Here is a 21,435-nt window from a genome sequence, read left to right as displayed (position 1 = left end):
GCACCTCACTCCCTGGCTTAATGCTCCTTCAGAGGCTCACAGTAGTCTTGGTGATTAAATTCATACACCTTAGTCTGGATTATAATGCATGCTATGTCCCCACCTCCCTCTCCAGCCTTCTCTGTCCCTCCACCTCCTGCCAGCTCTCACCCCTGCTTGTATTTCAGTCTACTCCGCCCTTCTGCCGGTCTCCCGTCTTTCTTGGCCTTTGCTCGACATGCTACCTCTGCTGAGAAGTCCACCTCAGTCCTCCAGCTTGGGCTGTGAACCCAGATCTCCTGGCTGCAAGCCCAGGGCTCTTTCTGCACCTCAGCAGTCCAGGCTTCTTTCTAAATTACTGTCCGGAAGACTTGGAGGAGTACCCCAGCTACTAATCCTCTTTCCGTCTGGAACCTTTTTTTTATGAAAATTACACCCTTTATGTTTGTGAAGATGGGAGATGAAAGTGGAACAGAGTTCTCAGTTTGCCCTTCCTTTGAAAATTAACCCTCTTAAGAAAAATCTGAATGTAGTGGGCATGATTTCCAAATGGTGCTACTTTTTAAACATATATATTATTTGTTCTAAAAATACTTCTCTTGATCCCTTCATTCACTCAGAAAACAGTTTTTTAAATAGCTGCACCAAAATGTAATGTAATAAATGAGAGCACAGGTTTTGGTATCTGTCGCTGTGGAATCCATGACCTGTGCTTCAACACTTAGGCTGTGTGACTGTGGGGAATTTCCTTTCACTCTATAAACCTGACTGTCCCCATCCATCTGCACAAGGGAGACAGCAATAGTACCCTTCACACGGGTCATTGAGACAATGAAGTGACAAAATGCATGACATGTCCTTAGCACAGACCACAGCACAGAAATGCTCAGTAAATGGGAATGCTGTCTATTATGTGCTAGATACTAGACACATGACATAGTTACGATAGTGTCCAGAGCCAAACTGTCCACAGTGAGGGGCACCACTCTCCTCCAGGTTTCTGCAGGCCTGGGCATTCACAGCAGACCGGGGGCTCTCCTTGCTCTTCACCCTGTCATTTGAGCATCTTGACCTTATCCTCTAGACCGGTGCTGTGCAATAGAAATATAATGTGAGTCACATATGTCACTTAAAATTTTCTAGTAGCCACATTACAGTAAAAAGAAATAGTGAGTAGCCAAGAAGTGGAAACAAACTAAGTGTCCCTCGACTGACGATTGGATCAAGAAGATATGGTATATATATACACTGGAATAGTACTCAGCCATAAAAAAGACAAAATCGTCCCATTTGCAACAACATGGATGGACCTGGAGGGTATTACGTTAAGTGAAATAAGCCAGAAAGAGAAAGACAAACACTGTATGATCTCACTCATATGTGGAATATAAACCAACACATGGACAGAGAAAACTGTATTGTGGTTACCAGGGGCAATGGGGGTGGGGGGTGGGCACAAGGGGTGAAGGGAGACATATATATGGTGATGGACAAATAAAAACGTACAACCCAAAGTTTCACAGTTATAAACTATTAAAACATCAATTTTAAAAAAAGTAGTAAAATTAATTTGAATATGTCTTATTTAACTTAATATATCCAAAATATGTATACATTTCAACATATAATTGATGCGAAAATTATTAATGAGATATTTTACATTCATTTTTCCATACTAAATCTGTGCCCTCTGGTATGTATTTCCCACTTACTACAACTCAATTCAGACACTAAATTTTCATTGTAAATACTTGAAGTAGATTTTTTAGATTAACATTGAAAAAGTAGATTTGCATGCCCAAGTTGTTTCAAACATACTTAAAAGTTTTTAAGTAACTGAATTGAGTATCAGTTGTTAAACTTAAATTGAAATGGATTAAAATGAATTAAGTGAACAATTTAGCTCTTTAGTTACTCCGGCCACATTTCCAATGCTCAGTCCACATGAGCCTAGTGGCTGCCATATTGGATAATGAAGCTGTAGACACCATTGCAGGGGTTTGTCTTCTTGTGCTTCCTTTTCTTAAACTCTTTTGAAATTCCGTTATAGAAAGAAGTTTATTACCTAAAATAGGTAAAAATGGTGTTCTGGAAGTGTTTTGTTCCCAATTAAAGGAAGTTGGTAAGCAGTTCACCCTCTGCTTCCCTCTAACCCCCACACTCACCTCCACCCCCAGAAGTCCTGAAGCACCTCTGCCTATCCCAGGGGCTCCATGGAACAATTAACAAGTGGTAGGTGTCTTAGCGCTGAGCAGTTGCGGACTGTACATTCAGAATCTTGGAATCTTGGCGCTCAGAGGGATCTTAGCATTTATATGGGTCCATCCGCACCCCCTCTTTGCAGTTCAGAAATACTTATAAATTCCTTGGCAGGGATCGGGGGGACTCAGCCTCTGCGAAATACCTGGGAGCAGATGGATCGCTTCATTCTCTTCTGACTTACATGGTTCTTTGTGTCCTGATATCATCTCACTAACTAGGTTGGGGGCAAAGACTGCCTTTTACAGTTCCACAGTGCCCACACAAAGCAAGACAATCAATAAATTCTTAACTGAAGGCCTGACTGACTACAAGAATTCAAGGTCACTTGAAATATTAGGGTCACTGAATTGCACAACTCCAAAGAACACCATTCAAATTGTATTCTGTGGTTGTCCAAGTGGCAGCCTTGTAAAGTTTGCAAGGTTTAGACTGTGTTGTCTTTTCCAACAGAGAAAAACGTTTAAGAAATTATTTATTGGAACAAAATAATTCCCTCCCTTATCCTCTGACAGGAAGCAACTACACAAGTAAATTTTTTCAACTTCCTTAGGAATATATGTTCCTCAAGGAGTATGTACGGGTGTGTGAACACATGTGCGTGTGTGTGTGTGTGTGTGTGTGTGTGTGTGAGGTATGTTGGTAGAGCTACTGTGTTAGGAAGCCCGTTTGGAACAGTTTGACCATTTTAACTGAGTCTTCAAGAGGCCACTGTGTTTATATCTTTTGGAATTTCCCGTGAATGGAATCTTTCTCTAATTTGAAAGATGCCTTAGCGTTCTTGGCTTTGTAAAGCACCCTGGAGCATGACCCCCAGGAACCAAGGACATACACCTAAGTCACCAGATAAGCAAAAGGACTTTGTGGCTGCGTGGTTTCTATCTTCATGAAGTTGAGAAAATGCAGAGGAGAGGGGAAGGAGCAAAGAGCTTCTCTTAAGAAAACCCTGTGTTTGCTTTTGGGTTTTTCAAACTGACAAGTGTTTATTTTTTCTCATGTCTACCCAGGAAACGAAGTGCTGCCTCCTGGAGCTTCTCTTGGAAATGGGCTCACACCAGAGGCAGCAAAAGACCTTGGCCTTCCTGCTGGACTTGCAGTGGCAGCCTCCCTCATTGATGCCCACGCAGGAGGACTAGGTAATCTCTTCCTCCGTGTCCACAGCCAACACTGTGCTCACACGGAATATCCCCAGAACCTGAGGCACTCCGTCTCTGTTTCTAAAGCAAAGATCAAGGGCTGGTGATTCAAGATATAGTAATGAAAAGTCTTTTTATAGTTAGGCATTTAGATAGAACTATAGAACTTTTTATCAAATATAGAATTTATTTATAATTTTATTAATTTCTCCATACAGAATAATAGGAAAAAAAATTGACCTGAGTCAGTATCTGGATGGTTTTTTTGGTTTACTGAAAATTTGAAAAAGATATGTTAACTTCCACCTGGCATGTATGATGGTGCTATACTACCTGGACTGTTTTTTCTAAAGGTAAACCCTCACAAGTCTAATTGATTTATTTTCATAATATATTTGGCTTATATCCTGTATCCGATTGCTTGAGTGCAGTCTTGATTTCATCTCCTAAATAAATCTCAAACCTGGCATTCATGTGTTCATTATTTCAAAGACCCCTTGAACACTTATTTTGTCCAGGCGTGGTGCTAGGGGACAGTGAATTTAAAACCAAACCGAGGTGTCTTCCACAGATCTTAAGAAGGCAGACAATGAGACAAGGAATACAGTGAAGTAACTGTGTGACTCTATCCTCGTCTTCATGCTTGTTGTAGTTTTTTCTCTTTTTTTGGTTATTCAGATTCTTAATATTTTTCACTTCAACTATAGCCATATCGTTTTTCCTAGTCTTTCTTTCTAACAGTGTTTTTTTTTTTAAATTATAGTTCAGACTTGATGAGATCAATTTAGCAGGTCCTGAGCCCTGAATTTTCAGAATACAATAGACCAGAGTAGAAAACCTCAGAGCACATCTTACATAGTAAGGGTGAGTGCTGTTTTGTGGGACTTGTGTTTCCATTTTATATGTATGTGTGTGTGTATACTGGGCCATGATGAAAATGAATTTCTCACTGTGCATCATAGTTAAAGAAACTTTGAAAGGTGTTCTAGGCCATACTTCATGTTACAGCCAAGAGTTATCTTTCAAGTGCTTACCTGGAGTTGCGCTCCCAGAACTCTGTCCAGCATTGGCACCTCCATGTATTTGTGTCCTGGAACGTGAAGACTCATATCGGAGGTCTTCTCCTCTGCGTCGCCTTCCGGGGACACTCAGATGTTTAGGAATTCTCTAGGTTGTACTTCTTTCAGTGCTTCTGCCTGCCCCATGAAAGAAATGATCACATTGTGTTGTAATTATTGATTTATCTGCTTGTCTTTTCCACTAGACAGTGAGCTCCTTGAGGGCAGTGTAGTAATCATCTTATATCACCTATGCTGAGTCCTGTGTCTGGTTCCTATAGATGTTTGATAAATTTATTAAATGAATAAAGTTACATTAAGGCAAGAATAAGGTGAACTGGCCTTAACCTGTAGAGTGAAAGTCAATGTTTCCTTATGTGGTAGATTATTAATCAGTATCTAGTTCTTCTACATAGTCCGTGGACTTGCAGAGCAGGGTAGCTCTCACCCATCTATGAATGTGTGTGTCTTGTTCTTCTTTATGTGTTCAGGGTCTAGCGTGGTGCCTGGAAAATAGTAAATGGCCAGTAATACATGTGGGTTGGTTGAATGGTGGATAATACTGAGTATGGACAAGGGCGTTTCTCTCCCTTTTCTGTAGGAACAGTGTGTGCTTTTGATTGGAATGTCATGATTTTGGTTTTTAAGAACAGGCACGGAGAGAACTTGTGGTCTAGACAGACATGCCGTGTTCTGTCCCCTAGTAACCCTGACTTTCCATATCATGTTTGAGGCCAGGGAAGCTTTCTCCTCCATTTTTCAGTTATCCCAGGGGCGACAGTCTCCATCATCCACCCCTCCCGGTGACAAGCACTTGGCCTGGACCATCACATGCTGGAAGAAAGAGGGCTGCACCTTGATGAGCATCTGGACTCTTGTTTCCCTGTCAGTCTGCCAGACCTCCCTCAGGGTCAAACCAAAACATGCCTCCTCCCTTCTGCGCAGGACGCACTGTGCCCCCCGGAGGGGAAAGCACTTCCTATATGGCACCTGGTACTTGCAGACTCTCAGAGAGTGTTGGGTGAATTGCACTGGGAGGAATACAGACTGTTAAATGACCCCACTCTTTTCCTAAATCAGAGAGATTCAGTGATAGAAATTTTACCCTTAGAAGCTTTGGCTCAGCCCTTTTGTTCCCTTTAAAATACAAATGCTCTCAAGTTAGTGAGTTTCTCTTGTGTTTTCCAAAAGTAAGTTCTTTCAATGGAAAGACAGAATAACGACCTTGGATTCTTAAAGGGCTGAGCTTAGGGGCCAGTGGTGCCTGGGAAGGGCATGGGAAGGGGATTCTTAGCACCTGTGGGACAGTGAGGATTCTGACAATTTTGACCGAGTTTTGTCATGCTTGTACTTCCTTATACCTCCTCCTCCTGTCCCCTTCCCCTCACAGCCAACTCAGGATCAGGACATCCGGGAAAGAGAGGAGGCCTGGGAACAAATGTTCCCTCTCATTGCCTACCCTGCCTATGCCCCCATGAGGATGTGGAGGAGAACATAGGCCCAAAACTCTTGAAAAGATCATCCACCTGTGCAGCTGCGTCGTCACTAAAGGTGTATATTGAGTGCCTGCAGGCCTGGCAGTGACTGGTCCAGGCACTGGAATCATGGAAGTGAACAGAGCTGACAAAGGCCCACTCCTTTTGGAGAGAAAATTCTGGTTGTTCTCTCCTGGCCTGCATGTTTGTAGCTCAATAGTATTGGTTTGAGACGACTAACCCTTGAGACATGCTACGACGCTGCAATAAGGGCTCTGAACGTGGAGTCTGAAGATTTGGGTTTAAAGTCTTCTTCTCGCTACCTGTGCACCTTGGGCCACGTGTCACGCCTCTTCACACCTCCGTTTTCCTCTTCTGCAGTGAGAGAGAGCAGTGCCCCTCACAGTGCCCTTTGCAGTGCTGTTATGAGAACTCATGATGTGAACAGGTCACAGCAGCTGGCGCAGCGTCTGGCACACAGTAGCACATAATAACGAGGTGTCTCTCTTTGACTTTCTCCCTCTGGAATCACAATGCCTGACACAAACTAGGAGCTTTTAGGAAGTTCTCTGAGTTACGATCCTGGGAAGAAGGTGCCAGGAGAACTGTCTTCCCTCTGGATAGGCAGTTGGAGAACAACCTCAGGCTTCTGGACTCCATCTGCCTTCCCTGAATCTGCCCGAATCTTCCTTCTCTGGCACTCTGGCACAGACTGCAGCACTCACTGCTGTATGATTCTGTATAGATTGAGGTTGGAAACAACCTCAAGGAAGGGTTAGGTGAACTCCATGCTGAGAGATCGCTTATGAATCTAGCTTTGGATGTCGAAATTGGATGCCATCCAGGCCTTGCACAAACAAGCCCTGACAGTCATGGTCCCTTCACGTGCTGACCTGGCGTGACCTGCCTTGGACCCCACCTTCTGACTAGTAAGAGGATCAGCATTCTGCTTTGGAGAAATACTCCTGGACCCTCATTCTCAAGGGAAGGCTGGAATGGGGGGATAAAGATCAAAGAAGCAAGTAAAACTCAACTCATGCTTTTTCCAGTTCTGGAAGAATAGGAGGAAGGACTTCGTAGGAATAAAAATCAAAGATAAAAGAACATCTTGTTCTTAAGGTGCTGGTTAGTAAGTTCCCCAGCAGACAGCCGGAAGATAGGAGTCGCTTTGTTTGCTCTCTGTGGGGGCGGTTCTGGCCAGGGCTCCTGCTGCTGATATTTTTCTAGCTTATAAAAATAGTACTAACTTTGTTCCAGGTCTCTTCTTGGCTCCAGCACCCCAGCTGTCCTGACAGCAATAACAACCTGATTTCTGTCTCAGGCCCTTCTCTCTCAGTTGTTTGTAGCTATCACACAAACTCCTGATTATCCATCAGATCTTGAATCCAGTGCTGTCTCCTCTGGGAGCCTTCCCTGACTCCTCAAGCTGACTTAAGCACTCCTTCCTCTTTGCTCCCACCATGTCTTGGACTTGCCTCCATTACTGTACATATCACCCAGTTTTGTGTGTACAAATTTCACTCGTTCACTAGTTTGTAAACACTTTGAAAGAAACCACTGTGCCATTTTCTCCTTATATCCCAGCAACCAGTGCTTTGCACAGGGAGGACCCTTAACACGTGCATATTTAGTGAATGAATGAATGGCAGTCCTTCAATGTGGGATGGATAGTACAACTGAGAAATATAGTAACCTCTCATTTCAGAGGCAATTATCCCTGTACAGTAGGTCTACCTGGCTCAGTTCTCCATGAAGCAGGAGTTTGGTTTGAGAACTCCCTGATCCACTCCTAGATTGCTGGAAATTGGTATTCTTTCTTTTCCCATCACAGTAGCAAGTGTTGGCCAAAAGCAAACTTTGTGCCTAGGTTTAGCATCACTCTTTGATTCCAGATACTGGATTCTTTGCCAGATGTTGAATTGGCTTAAATTGCTCATCTGAGTTGCAGAGTCAAACCAAAATGAGGATTTTGAATTTATTTCTTTATTTTTTTTCCCAATAGCAGAAGAATTGGTTTGGCCAGTCTTGTAAAAAGAGCTTCTAGTCTTTGCTTTCCTAGAGCAAAACATAGTTTATTCCAGTGAGCAATAAAACTTGCCAACTTCTTGTCTCACCATTATCAGTGGTCTAGAAGCCACACTGATTCTCAAAGCAACTTTAAACATACTATTATTTTGTTCCATTTATACAATGAATCAGTGAGGCTCACAAAGACCACCTAACCTGCCCAAAGTCACTCAGTAAGTAAGAGGTAAATGCAGGATTTAAACCCGCGCCCTCTGACTCCAGAGCTCATACTTCCATCACTGTGCTGTAGGGAATGGCAGATCTAGTAAGACCAGATTCAGTCTGCTTTTGAATCTGACCCTTGAAATATCATTTGAGCAAGCAGCAAATGCTAAAAAAGGAACATCTTTCCATAAATATTTATTGATGCCCCACTTCACTAGCTGATGGGGGTATACAGTGAATATGAGAGAGACCTGGACTTCTGTGAATTTATGGTCTAGTAGAGAAAAGAAACATTAAATAAACAGTTATGTGTTCCAAGTATGTAGGGCTTTGTAAAAACATAGAATGGGCACCAAAATTGAGACTTAAAGAATTATAAAAGGATTCCTAGAGGAAGTGATGTCTGACAATGTAATTGCAACATTTCTTGCCCTATTATTGCTTCTTGGTAACATGGAATTGATTTACTCATTGTAACTTGTAAACTTTAGGCTTTATTCCTAATAATAATATCAACAACATCATTAGTAAAACAAATCTAAGAACCGCTACTCCTATTGGTGCTTCTACTGTTATGACCATGTCTTACTTGCCTTCTATGTGCCAAGTGCTCTGCCTGGCACTTTGCATACCATCTTTCTTGCTCCAGACAGTAATCCTACAAGGCACAGGTTATTTCCCATTCTGTACTTGAGGAAATTGAAGGAAGAGACAGTAACATTTCCACCATCACCTAACTATTGTCATTGTCATTCCAAGATGTGAACTTGAGTCTGACTCCAAATCTCGTGTTCTTTTTCTCTCTACCAGTGGTTCTCAACCAGGGGTGATTTTCACCCCACCCCCATCCCCAGAGGACATTTTGCAATGTCTGGAGACATTTTCCGATTGTAAGATTGTGGAAAGGGGGAATTGGTATGGCACGTGGTGGGTAGAGGCCAGAGATTCTGCTAAACATCCTACATGCTCAGGATAGCCCCACAACAAAGAATTATCCAGACCCAAATGTCAGTAGTGCAGAGGATGAGAAGCCCTCCTTAAAACAGAACACTTCTGAAGATAGTATTTCCCCTCATCAGTTCAGTTTATTTCTGTACAAGCCAAAAAGCAGCCCAAAATAAGGGTTTTGCTAATATATTAGTACTTTGTCAAAATATATTTTGTGAAATTAACTCTTCCGTGAAAATAGTTGTGAGATAAGAAAATAAAGTGAAGACTGAGGAGTGGGGAGTACAAGATGATTCCCACCCATTCTCTCTTACCAGAAGTGAGGCCACACCAGACCATATGTCTTCTTCAACACGTCATGTACTTTCTGCTTCCTTACCTTTGCTCACTCTGTTCCCTGGATGTGGGGTGGCCTCCCCCCCACACCTAGACAACACTTAGTCTAAATGTTACTTCTTCTGTGGAGACTTCTCCAGACTTAACTCCCTTCTTAGAAAAAATGGATCACTCCCTACTCTGTGTTTCTGCAACACTTTGCACCTATTTCAGTTTTCCCACCAAATCACGTTCACTACGCCCATTGTCCAGCATAGAGTCCAGAGTCTATCCTCAGTTGATCAGTGAATTAATTAAGCTAATAAATGTGAGAGGATTTGAAAGATCAAACACAAGGATTACTAAATCCAGGTAGGGGAGCCTTTAAAAAATGTAGATTCCTAGGCCCTACCCCGGAGGTTCCTGAGTCTGAATGTCTGGGGTGGGGCCAGGAAGCCGCTTATAGGGTGGAAGGTGTCATCTGATGCCCAGAGGAGACAGCCTGTGGGACGGGTTGGCACTGGGGCACACGGGTCAGAAGCAGACGTGATGTGCAACTGCCAGGTAGACAAATCAGACCAAACCAGAACTGTGCTGAGAAGGAGCCAGGCCCCGGCTCAGCCAAGAGCTGGAGGCAGGAGGGAGCATATCCAACAAGAAAGGGAAGGTGGATCCGCAGAGGCAGATGGTCTATAAGGAACAGAGAGGGATTAGAAGAGCCGATAAAGTCTTGCCGGGAATCTAGAAGGAGAAAAGCGGTGTCAGTGCCCCAGCTGATAGAGCAAGGATGACTCCGGGAGTTCTGGAAGTGAATCAGAAGCAGGGAGGGGGAATTTGTTAATGTGATTTCAAGTTTATGGTCTTAAGTTGAGGTTTGGTTTAATGAGAACCCCGCTGCCTGAGACCTGAGCAGCTATGTGAGCCGTGGTGAGGGGCGGAGAGGAGATGAGGGGAAGGACAGCTTTGGGTTTCCTGTCCCCAGACCCGAAGGCTTCCCTGGAGGCTGTGCTTCTCTGGACGGCGAAGGACAGCCTTAGGAGACCAGGCTTTAACCCTGTGGTCAGAAAGCTGGGAGGAATGCGGCACCTGGGGCTACAGCCAGCTCCCGTCCCACCCGTCTCTCCATCTTGTGCCACATAACTCAGGATAGCCAGCTGTGAGCCTGCCCTGAGACAGTCACATCTTTGGTTTGATACACGCGCTCTGTTTGGATGATGAGTGATCCTAGGCTTTAGAACTGACAGGTCGCAGAGATTTTCTGTACCCAAATTCTTCAATTTGTAGATGAGAAAACTGAAGCCCAGAAAAACAGTGAGTCATCCACGGTTACCCCAGCAAAGGACTGTTAGAGCAGAAGTTAGAAACTGGGCCTCCTGATTCACTGGAGGCCCCTGCCCACATTATGTCTTACCATCTCCAAATTAGGGAAAGGGGATGATTTCAGGTATTTGGGACTCTATCAGTTGTGGGAAATAGAAGCAGGCAAGAAGTGGGTATATTTACACTGGTTTGTGTGTGTATGTGTATATACAAGTGTATATGCATTGCATATATATACGTGTGCATGTGTGTACACAGCCATGTATGTGTGTGCTGTAGTGCATGTGCATATATGTTATTCCATTCTACTCATACATCCCATTTAATGGCTACAGTCGGTATCACGGGTGGCTGTTAAGTAGGTAAACTAGTTGTTCTATGCCGGCCGTGAACAAGTCTCTTTGTTGTCACAGTCTACACTGAGTATCCCTCAAAAGTGGTGATAATAAAAACACCTGGTATTCAGGTTCCTCGGAAGAGCTCAAAGCAGTTATTTTTGCTTAATCTACCATTTATTAAATGCCTCCTCTGTGCCAAGCGTTAGTACTGGGCCCTTTAATAGTCACTGTCATCGGCTCACAAATATGCCGTGAGCTACCATTGTTTTCTGCATTTCACATGCAAGGACATCAAGGTGACATTTGAATAAATGATAAAGTTGGATTCTAGCTCCAAGTCTTTCTGACTTCAGCACCCAGGAGCTTTTTCCCACGTGCCCTGGCTAGTATATTTATGTGTGTCTGGATCTGTCTGTGCCTTTAGTTACGTTGGCCTATAATTCCACAAACATGTATCTATATCTATGACAGAAGACAGAGCTTCTATTTAACATCCTTCCAGGTAGGTATGTTTCTAGATCCATTTTATGAATGAGAAATTTGAGGCCCAGAGTGGGGAAGTAACTTCATAAAGAATACTTAAATCAGCACAGGTGTCTGGGGCTCTATCAGTCATGAAGAATAAGACCAGGCTAGCTATTTTTTGACTGTGTAGTAGAGGGATCAGTAATATTAAAGTTGATAGTAATTTTTTGGTTAATGTAATTAATATTGCTAGTACTCTCATTTGTATAGTGACTTGCCATTTTCAAACCACCACCCTGGTGTTTTTACCTCCGCTAATGACTCCAGGAGTCAAGGGATTTGCCTAAGGTTTCAGGACCAGGAAGGGTGGATGCAAGACTCTAATCTGATCTGTCCCCCCCATGACTTCATGTCTGCTTTGGTGGTCCCTAGTAAATGGAGCAGAACGTCTTGACCCAGTGTGAGTTCCTGTGCCCAGAGGCCCCGATTTCAAGCAAATCTCTAACTAGCTCATCAGCTTCAGAACCTTATCTGGTATTCAGAGGGAATTTTTAACCAGAAGGTTCTACTTATTCTCTCATGTATTAATATATGACTGAAAAGATGACTTGCTGTTTTCCTTTCCTGAGCTTGGGAACAAAAACAAAAACGCAGAATAACCCAGCCCCAGGTTTTGATACTGCCAACCACCTGTTAGGAGGACTTCCCACTCCAAGCTCAGAGGGTAGAAGACTGCTGGAGAAGCGTTTGGGGCCCAAAGTCTAATATTGCACTTGCGTCACTGGCTGCGAGAGTGGGCTTACCACAGAGGTCCACTGTTTGTCATGGCACAGGAACTCAACACATGGTGCTTCCCATCCTTGTATCATCCCTGAGCACTGGTGTTTACTTTGGGTCTTGCACATCAGCAGCTGTTGGGAAAATGCACATCTCCAGTTATCGCCCTTGGGCAGCAGCCTCCCATCTCCACTGCTGGCCGCTTCCTCATCTCTCTGTAGGCCTGGTTACTTTTCTTGTTTTCAGTCTTCTTGAACTATGCATTCACATGAGTCATTATAAAGGGAAAAGAGAAATGATTTTTTGATTTCACCGCAGTGGGAATCTTGAGGATTGCCTCATGGCATCCTGCGGCCAATATAGGTATCTGGAAAAACTAAGAAGGGAAATTTTTTGGAATATAGAAAAATTACACTAGTCTCTAGTTATATTTTCAACAGCATCTCTCTATCCCACCTTTCCATAAATCTAATCTTTATCATGCTTTGTACTATGACTCGGATGTAAGAATTTGGCTTCTGAAAACAATGAAAGCAAAAAATTTTGAATTAACACAGCACAGTAGTTAAGAACACATAACTGCTGCAAATCCTGGTTCCATTTGCTGTGTGACCTTGGGAAGTCATTTGACACTCCATGCCTCAGTTTCCCCAGCTCTGAAATCCATTTCATAATAATAGCACGTACTTTATGAAGTTGTTTGAAGAATAAATGAGCTAATCTCTGTCAGGCACTTAGAATGGTGTCTGGCAGTATATGTATATTTAGCTATGATGGATGTGATTTTAACAGATTTACATCATAAATGATAGCGGGGGCAAGAGAAACTCAAAGATTCATTCTTTTATTTAACAAATATGTGATGTCTCCCTTTTGTGTGCAGGCATTGTTATGGGTGTGTTGGGTATAGTCGTGAACAAAGACAGGTTCCTACTCTCTGTAGGCCTTCTATCCTGCTGAGGTGTTCATAAACTTCCCTATAAACATATGTGTATATATTTTATGTGCATTTCATGTATGCATATAAACGTGTGTATGTTTTATGTGCACACGTGCATGTGTTCATACATGTGCTTATGTGTGTCTGCGTGTGTTACACACATAGGTATGTGCATATATGAACACGTGTATTGTGCATATATGTATGCATGTGCCTCTGTATACATGTTCATAAATGTGTTGTCTATATATGTGTATGAATGCTTGTGTGAATGTGTATGTTTATGTATGTGTGTATACAAGTATGCAGTGTCTGTTTATATATGTATGCACGTGAGTATGTGTGTCTGTATGTGTGAGTATACTTGTATATGTATGTATGTATGCATGCATGCATGTGTGTTTATCAGCTACTGCTAAGTCTTAAGAAGAACGAGTCTGTGTAAAGCCATGGAAAGTGCCAGCAGTTGCTACAAGTACAGAGAGTTCTGGAAAGTTCGATCCAGAGTGGCAACATTTGAGGAAACAGACCTCAGTGAAGGGAGGGAACATTTCATGGTATAAGAAGCAAGGTAGAATTTAATTCAATCAGCAAGGATGTGTTCAGCCCATACTTGGCCTCAGATACCACACTGGGCACTGTGGAAAGTGCCCAGGGGGAAGGTGACCCAGTCCTTTCTCTAAGGGAGCTCAGTGGTTAGTGGAGAAGGCAGACCAGTCATCAGAAAAACCCCATTATAACCCGCACACTGCTTTTCCATGATGTGAGGGAAATGTCACAAGAGCACAGGGAATGGATCAACCAGCTCTGCCAGGACAAGTGAGGGGGAAACTAGGATAAGCATTTCAGGGAGCGAGAACAGAGTTGAAAAGGCCTGACTCAATCAAGGAGCGTTTCAGGATGGCAGACTTGTCCTTCACGTGTGAGGGGAGCAGCACGAGATGGCCAGAAGCACAGAGCTGAGTAGCATCCTGTGGGCTCTGAGCTCCAGCCTTGCTGCTTATTAACAAGTTACTTCACTGTGCCTCAGTTGTCTCCTCTGTCAATAGAGATGACAGTAAGCTCCTCGGACATTGTACGGATGCCTTCTCCTGACGCATGGTGAGTCCTTAACAAGTGCTCTTCCAAGTCTGAAGCTCAATTGTAAAAGGCCTTGAATTCCAAGCCAAAGAGGTTGGATGCTAAAATTAAGTTGGATCAACCCTATCTATTCAAATGGCTTCCTCGGCACTGATTGTCCTGTGAAGACCACGTCCAGTGTTCTGCATCAGTCAGCATCTGCCTTTGGGATCACAGCTATGAGTGTTAATACCGATGGATGACACTGCAGAGGAAGAGTGAGAGCAGTGAAAAAGTTACCATCTCATTTTAAGCTTAGAGCAAGAGCTCACTTCAGTGGAATGATGCAGATATTTGTTTTGCCAGGCTCTGGGGATTGAGAAATGACCCCCTTCCTGCAGGGCTTCCCACTCTACCTTTGCAACTTCACTTACCAACCTGCAGGATCGGAGCTGGAAGGAGAGCTGTGTGTTTCCCCATCTCTGGCTTCCGCATCTCGACATTGTTGTTTGTCATCCAGCAGGCTGGAGGGTGGGCAATGCTGCTTTTCACTGTCTCATGCCCACTCTGATCTCTACCACAATCTTTTGTGAGAGCAATTTTATCTCTGCTCCTTTCTCATTACCTTATTATCTCTTCTCTTTCTTCAGATCCAAACAGAATGTACAAGGTTTGCTTGTATTCACTGTAGTCTGAGCCCGTGAATATTTTCCCAAGAGATTTCTAGGTTTTCTCTGCCCAAAATTCTAAATGTTCCATCTTCATTTTATTGGTGGCGATGACAATTTTCCCATATGACTTTCCTCTGTTCCCATTTTAGTTAGAAATTACTGTTTACTGGAGATGGAGAATGGAAAATATGTAGAGAGGCAACATGAGAAAATAGGTTATTTATTTATTTTATTATTATTTCCAATTATTCATAGTAAATTGAAATCACAATACAGATAATCCAATAAAAAGAGTATTTTTATTTAAACTTAGAATGACATAGGTTTTTGTTTTGTTTTCTTTTTTTATATCTGATTTCTATCCTTATTCACTTATTGTTGTGGTTTTCAGATTTTAGTATGCATAGTCAACCAAGGAATTAGTTAAAATGCAGATTAATGGGACTTCACAACCACTGTCACCTCAGATTTCAATCAGTAGGTTTGCCAAGGGCCTAAATATCTGCATTGTATCCAGTCCCCACATGAGCCTGATGGACTTCACCACTAGTACCTTAAAAGATAGTAGGAGGGGTAAATTCAAGTTGGTTATAGTCAAAAGTTATCTGTATATAATCCAGAAAGAACAAAATTAAGTCTAGCCTAATTGAAAGACTACATTTTTAAATTCTTATTTCAAAAGCAGAGCAATAAAGAGCTCTACTGATCAGGTACACTTATCATGAGTGAGACACAACCTAAGTGTTTACCTGGACAGCAGTTGATCTGGACAACAAGCCTCTGGCTGTGCATATTCTTCCAACTCCTATATAAAGATAAGAATGAGACTTACTCAGACTCAGGCAGCTTGTGTGGTGGAATGGAGAGGGGAACCTTGGTCTGTCTGACTCTAGGTCTCCGCTCTTACCGTTATATAGCTTCACCCAAGCCTGTGTTAACTGGGTTAGCCATAGCTGATTTTTTTAAAAATGTTCAAAAAACAGAAGACATGGAGAGTCTTTGAATCAAATGCTCAGGTCTAGGGAAAGCTAAGGCTCTTAGATTTTGTTTTAAGAGAATGTGTTAGGCTGTTGATCTGTAATGTTACAGGTTCCTGGGCTGAATTTAGCCTAGAGAGTTAAAAGTGTACCAGCCTTGTGACTCATCACTGTGAAGACCCAAGGGGGACTGTCCCACCAGTATCAATAATATGAGTGAAAATTTTACACACCTTTTATATTCAGGCCTCTCACAGCTGAAAGTTGTAAAGAAAAACCCACACAATTCCATTCTGTGAAATATATTAAATGTACCCAAATAATGTGGCTTTTGTTCATACGTTGCCTGCTTTACTGTGGTGTAACATTATTGCCCAGCCTAATGCTTGTGACCTAATAATTCTTTCCCCACATGCATATCTCTATCGTTAAAGGTAACACATAGACAATAACATTTAAACACTTAAAAAGATGATTACCTTAGTGTCTCCCTCACTTAGACTGTGAGCTCCTTGTGGGCAATGGAATCTGGTCATATTCATGTCTGTAACTTCAGACCCCAGCACTTAATCCAGTCAATATATGCATTAGTTAATGGGTTTGTTTATAAACAACATGCTAAGCACTATACTAGTTACTGTGGCAAAGACAAGGATCTAAGAAATAGAGATATACCATGTGGACTAAGTTCTATAGGAATTTGAAGAATGGAGAAGTCTATTTCAGTTGAAACAGTGAGGCAAGAGAAGGACAAAGATACTAATATTTGCTGAGTGACTTCAACATGACAGGAATGTGCTGGATGGTCTGCATGTATAATCTTCGCATCAATTCCAGCAGCTTGCTCAGGGTCACACAACTAGTAACGATAACCCCCAGAACGTCAGCTGCCATGGTCCTTCAGGGACATGGGAGGGTAGCCTTTGAACTGAACCCGGGATAATAGGTATTTTCTCCCCTGGAACCAATGAAATATAGCGTAGTCTGGTTGGAGAGACTAACAACATAAGTGAAGGCACTGAAATGGGGTTGGGAAATGGTAGGCATTTCAATTTGGCCGAAACCTATGATATCTATAAAGAATTCCTGGAAGATGAGGCTATGAAGGTCAAATAGGTGGGGACAGAAGGGCAGGACTTGAGCACCATGTTGAAAAGTTTGTGCTTCCCTCTCTCCCCCCGGGCGCTGACAAGCCATGGAAGGTGCTTTTAGGCAAGAGACTCATTGCAAGCTTTGGAATGGGCTTTGTGACACCACAGTTTGGGGAGAGGAGAGAGTGAAGGAGAAGGGGTAGCCTGGAATAGGGTTGTGGCAGGGGCCTTGAAAGGAAGACAGGGAATTTGACAACTTTTTCTTTTTTTCTAAATCTCTTTGATTAAGCAAGAGTTGTTTAAAATATCGGATGCTCTTTATATTTCCCCTAGCTATTACTAAATTAAGCATATAAAAGTGTCTTTTCTAATTTGAAATAAATTTTCTCTCACATTTAGTGGAAGATAATAAATAAACTGGTTGATTTCAAGGCAGTCAGAGCAATTCACCCAATTTCTAAGCTAGGCATTCATTGAAACATGTTATCTCTGGTGTAGATATCCAGCGAACTCATCCATTTAAAGCAGAGCTGTGCATCCTCAAGTTAATAAGCAAAACGAAAGACCTCCAAAAAATGAGAAAACACTTGTCACAGAATCTACTCACTATAGGCAAGTCCAAGAACCTTTCTCAGACTGTCACCCAGCACTGTTGACTTAGGATTATAGGTAAAATATGGCAGATTTTTACAGTAAGAAATAATAGCTGACTATGAAAAAATACTCCTTTCTCCTACGTTCAAACCAACAGGTAACATATCCTCACTAAGTGCCAGACGCTGTGCTAGGAACTAGAGATGTATATATGAACAAATGACAGTCCCTGCCTTCAAGGAGCTCACCTTCTGATTGTAGAGACAGGCACGTAAGCCAACGCAGTGTTGCGTGGGGAGTGTCTGATGACAGCATGTGTGGGATATTATGGGAGTCCAAACTCATTTTGCCTGAATGGATTAAGAAGATTCTCCCCCAAAAGTAGTATTAATTTAACATGTGAAAGATGAATAGGAGAGAGAAATAGGAATTTATCAGATAGACAAGGTGGATGTGGACAGGGAGGGAGGAGGCTGAGAAGGAGAGAGGGAAGCAGAGAGAGACTGCATGTGCTAAAAATCCAGAAGCACAAGAATACTTGTTTTGGCTGCAGAATATTGAGTATTTCAGTATAGCTGTTATATAGTGTATGCATGTTGAAATGGAAGTGTGGGAGACATATGTGGGGACCAAGTTTTTGAGGGCCTTGAATGTCATTTTAAAGAGTTTAGATTTTTATCTAAATCTACCGGTAATAACTTTTAAGTCGAGACTTTGGAGGCCATGAAGTTAATGGCTCAGGATAAAACAGCACTGGGGTAAGAGATGTTGAAGACTGGAACAAAGTACCAGTGGGAATGGAAAAGGAGGGAAGGATTAAAAAATTAAGCAAAACAAGGCTGATGAACAGTGATATAGGTCGTTTGATACAGGGACATGAAGTGCTACGTATTTAGTTCTCGGGAACAAGAATGCTCAAGACAGTAATAGTATGGTACTGTTTAATAGAAATAAGCACAGACAGTGGGGTCAGGTGGGCTTGAATTTAATTCTTAGATCTATTACCAGTTATGTGACTCCCAAGTCTCCCTCTTTCATAGATCAGAAGATCAACATTCATGCTTTTTAAACTTCTACCCATATATCTGTTTTTATATGTCTAAATTTTCCTACTATTGAAGTATTGTTATTGAAATAAATGTGATTATAAATATAAAATACTTCATTCATTCATGGAGCATTTCTTGAATATTTTTGTTTCTGGCAACAATGGGCTATCCTTCCACTGAGAAAAATCACAAAAGCTGGGTAACTCACAAACACATCTATATGAAGAAATCAGAGAGCTGCTAGGGAAAGGACTTGAGGGACCATGATCAGAAGAGAATTGGACTTGATATTTCTACCCTTTGCACGCTGGACATTTGCTGATTGGAAGTCTGCAGCTGAGGGCTGAGACGCTAAATACCAATTTGGTAATCTCCCCAGGCTAGAAGGACAAAAGTCTGAGTTCAGGGATCAGTAAGGATGTAGGTGACTGGTAAACACTCTAGGCTTTTAGTTGGGACCCTAAAAGTAAACTAGAAATAGACAAACTTTGTAAAGCTAAAGCCCAGCTTTGAATCGGCTCAACACCTGATTAAATTCAGTTAATCTATCTCTACTTCAGCTAACTGCAAGAAGCAGAATTATATTTTTCCTGGAGGAATAGAACATAACCAAAGGCTCAATTTATGAGTTTTCACATACAGTTTCTGCATTCAAAAACAAATAATCTAGGCATACAAAACACAAGAATTTTCATAAGTCAAGAGATAAAAACCAAAGCCACCGAAGATGTAGATGTTGAAAGTATTATATATGGACTTTAAAATATCTGTGAGTGATATGTTCAAGAAACTCTAGAAGAAGATAGAGAACTCAGCAGAAAACTGGAAAGTATAAAAAGAATCAAATGGGAATTCTGGAACTGAAAATGCAGTAATTGACATTAAGAACTGAATAGATGGAGTACAGTTAACAGCAGACTCACTACAACTGAAGAGTGAACTCATGAACTGGAAGATAGGTCAGCCAAGAATATGCCTACTGCAGCGTAGTATGCGAAAGGAAGGAAAAATGCACGAAAGTGTGTGAGATACATGGAGCATGGTAAAAGGGTCTAGCTGAGGTGTAATTGGAATCCCAGAATGAGAGCCAATAGATAATAAAGGAGAAGCTGTATCTGAAGAGATAGTTGCTCCAAGTTTTCCAAAACTGGTAAAAGAATTCAAGTGAGTTGTATTAATATTTGAAAAATCAATTAATACAATTCCATATTAAAAGGATAAAAGAGAAAAATGATACAATCATATTAACAGTTGTGTAAAAAAGGCCTTTTATAAATAAAATTCAACACAGATTCATGATTTTAAAAAATAATTTTGGCAAACGAAAAGTAGAAAGGAACTTCTTTATTCTGATTAAGGATATCTACACACACAAAAAAAACCTAATGCAAATGTCATACTTAATGGTGAAATACTGAAAACCTTCCCATTCTCAGTACTACTTTTCTACATTTTATTGTAGGTCCTAGTTAGTGCAATAAGTCAAGAAAAATGAATTAAAAATATAAAGATTAGAAGAAAGAAATAAAGCTGACATTATAGATGGTACAATTATATGCCTGTAGAAAATCAAAGGAATCTATAGATAAAATATTAGTAAGTAATTTAGCAGGGTTGCTATTGCAAAAAGTAAATACAAGAATAAATTTTATTTCTGTAAACCAGAAACAAACATTTAGAAAACAAAATTTTTTAAATAGTATGATTTATAATAATATCAAAAAATCAAATACCTAGGAATAAATTTAACTAAAGATGTGAAAGACATGTATGCAGGAAGCTATAAAACATTATTGAGAGAAACTAAAGAAGACACAAATAATGTTGATTGATTGGAAGACTCAATATTGTAAATATGACAGTTCTCCCCAAGTTGTTCTGTAGAGTCAGTGCAGTCCAATTCAAAATTCTAGCAGATTTGTGTGTGAGGGAGTGAAAATTGACAATCAAGATTCTGAAGCTTAGATGGAAAGGGCTGATAATAAACAAGACAACCTTGAAGAAGAACAGAGTTGGGAAGACTTAATACCACCAGATAGCAAAACTTGTTATACAGTAATTAAGACTGGTGTCGGGGCAAGGACAGACAAATAAACCAGAGGAGAACAGATCAAGGAGTCCAGAAACAGACTCACACATGTATGACAGTTAACTGTGACAAAGGTGGTATTACAGAGCTGTGAAGAAATAATGTTATTTTTCAATGAAATAATGCTGTGTTAATTGGATATCAATATGGGAAAAATTGAATATTGGCCTTTGCCTCATACCATACATAAAAATAAATTCCAGATGGATCAGAGGCCTAATATGAAATGTGAAAACTAAAGTTTTTTTCTAAAAGACAGTATAGGACAGGATATTCATGACTTTGGGATAGGCAGATATTTCTTAAATCAATATAGATAAAACCATAAAGGAAAAGAGTGATAAATTGGATTACAATAAAATTAGGAACTTCTTTTCCTCAAAAGATGCCATTAAAAGTGATAATGCAGGGCACGAAGTGGAAGAAGCTATGTGCAATACATTTAACAAAGGGCTTGTGTCCAGAGCATATAAAGAATTTCTACAAATTAATAAGAAAAACACAGCCACACTGACAGAAAAATGGTAAACATTACTTGGATAGCTTTGCAGAAAAGATAATATCTGAGTGGACAATAAAATATGAAAAGTTTCTCAATCTCATTAGTCGTTAGGAAAACCCAAGTTAAAACCACAATATGATACCACTACACACCCACCAAGT

General features: G+C 41.2%; 1 protein-coding gene across 7 annotated transcripts in view; it reads left to right on the top strand.

Moving 5' to 3' along the window:
* The window catches only part of FGGY (FGGY carbohydrate kinase domain containing), a 395,835-nt gene that overhangs the window by 189,249 nt on the left and 185,151 nt on the right, over positions 1-21,435 (top strand). For all 7 annotated transcript variants that reach the window (XM_087445838.1, XM_087445839.1, XM_087445836.1 and 4 more), the window contains one exon: positions 3,246-3,374. In XM_087445838.1, coding sequence (XP_087301964.1) covers positions 3,246-3,374 — 129 coding nt within the window. The remainder of the gene's footprint in view (positions 1-3,245; positions 3,375-21,435) is intronic.

The sequence above is a fragment of the Ceratotherium simum genome, chromosome 22 (genome assembly GCF_057802395.1).
Source record: "Ceratotherium simum simum isolate JZ-2026a chromosome 22, ASM5780239v1, whole genome shotgun sequence".
Taxonomy (NCBI): Eukaryota; Metazoa; Chordata; class Mammalia; order Perissodactyla; family Rhinocerotidae; genus Ceratotherium; species Ceratotherium simum.
Note: the sequence above shows the minus strand (reverse complement) of the source record. Positions and strands in the feature narration are given on the sequence as shown.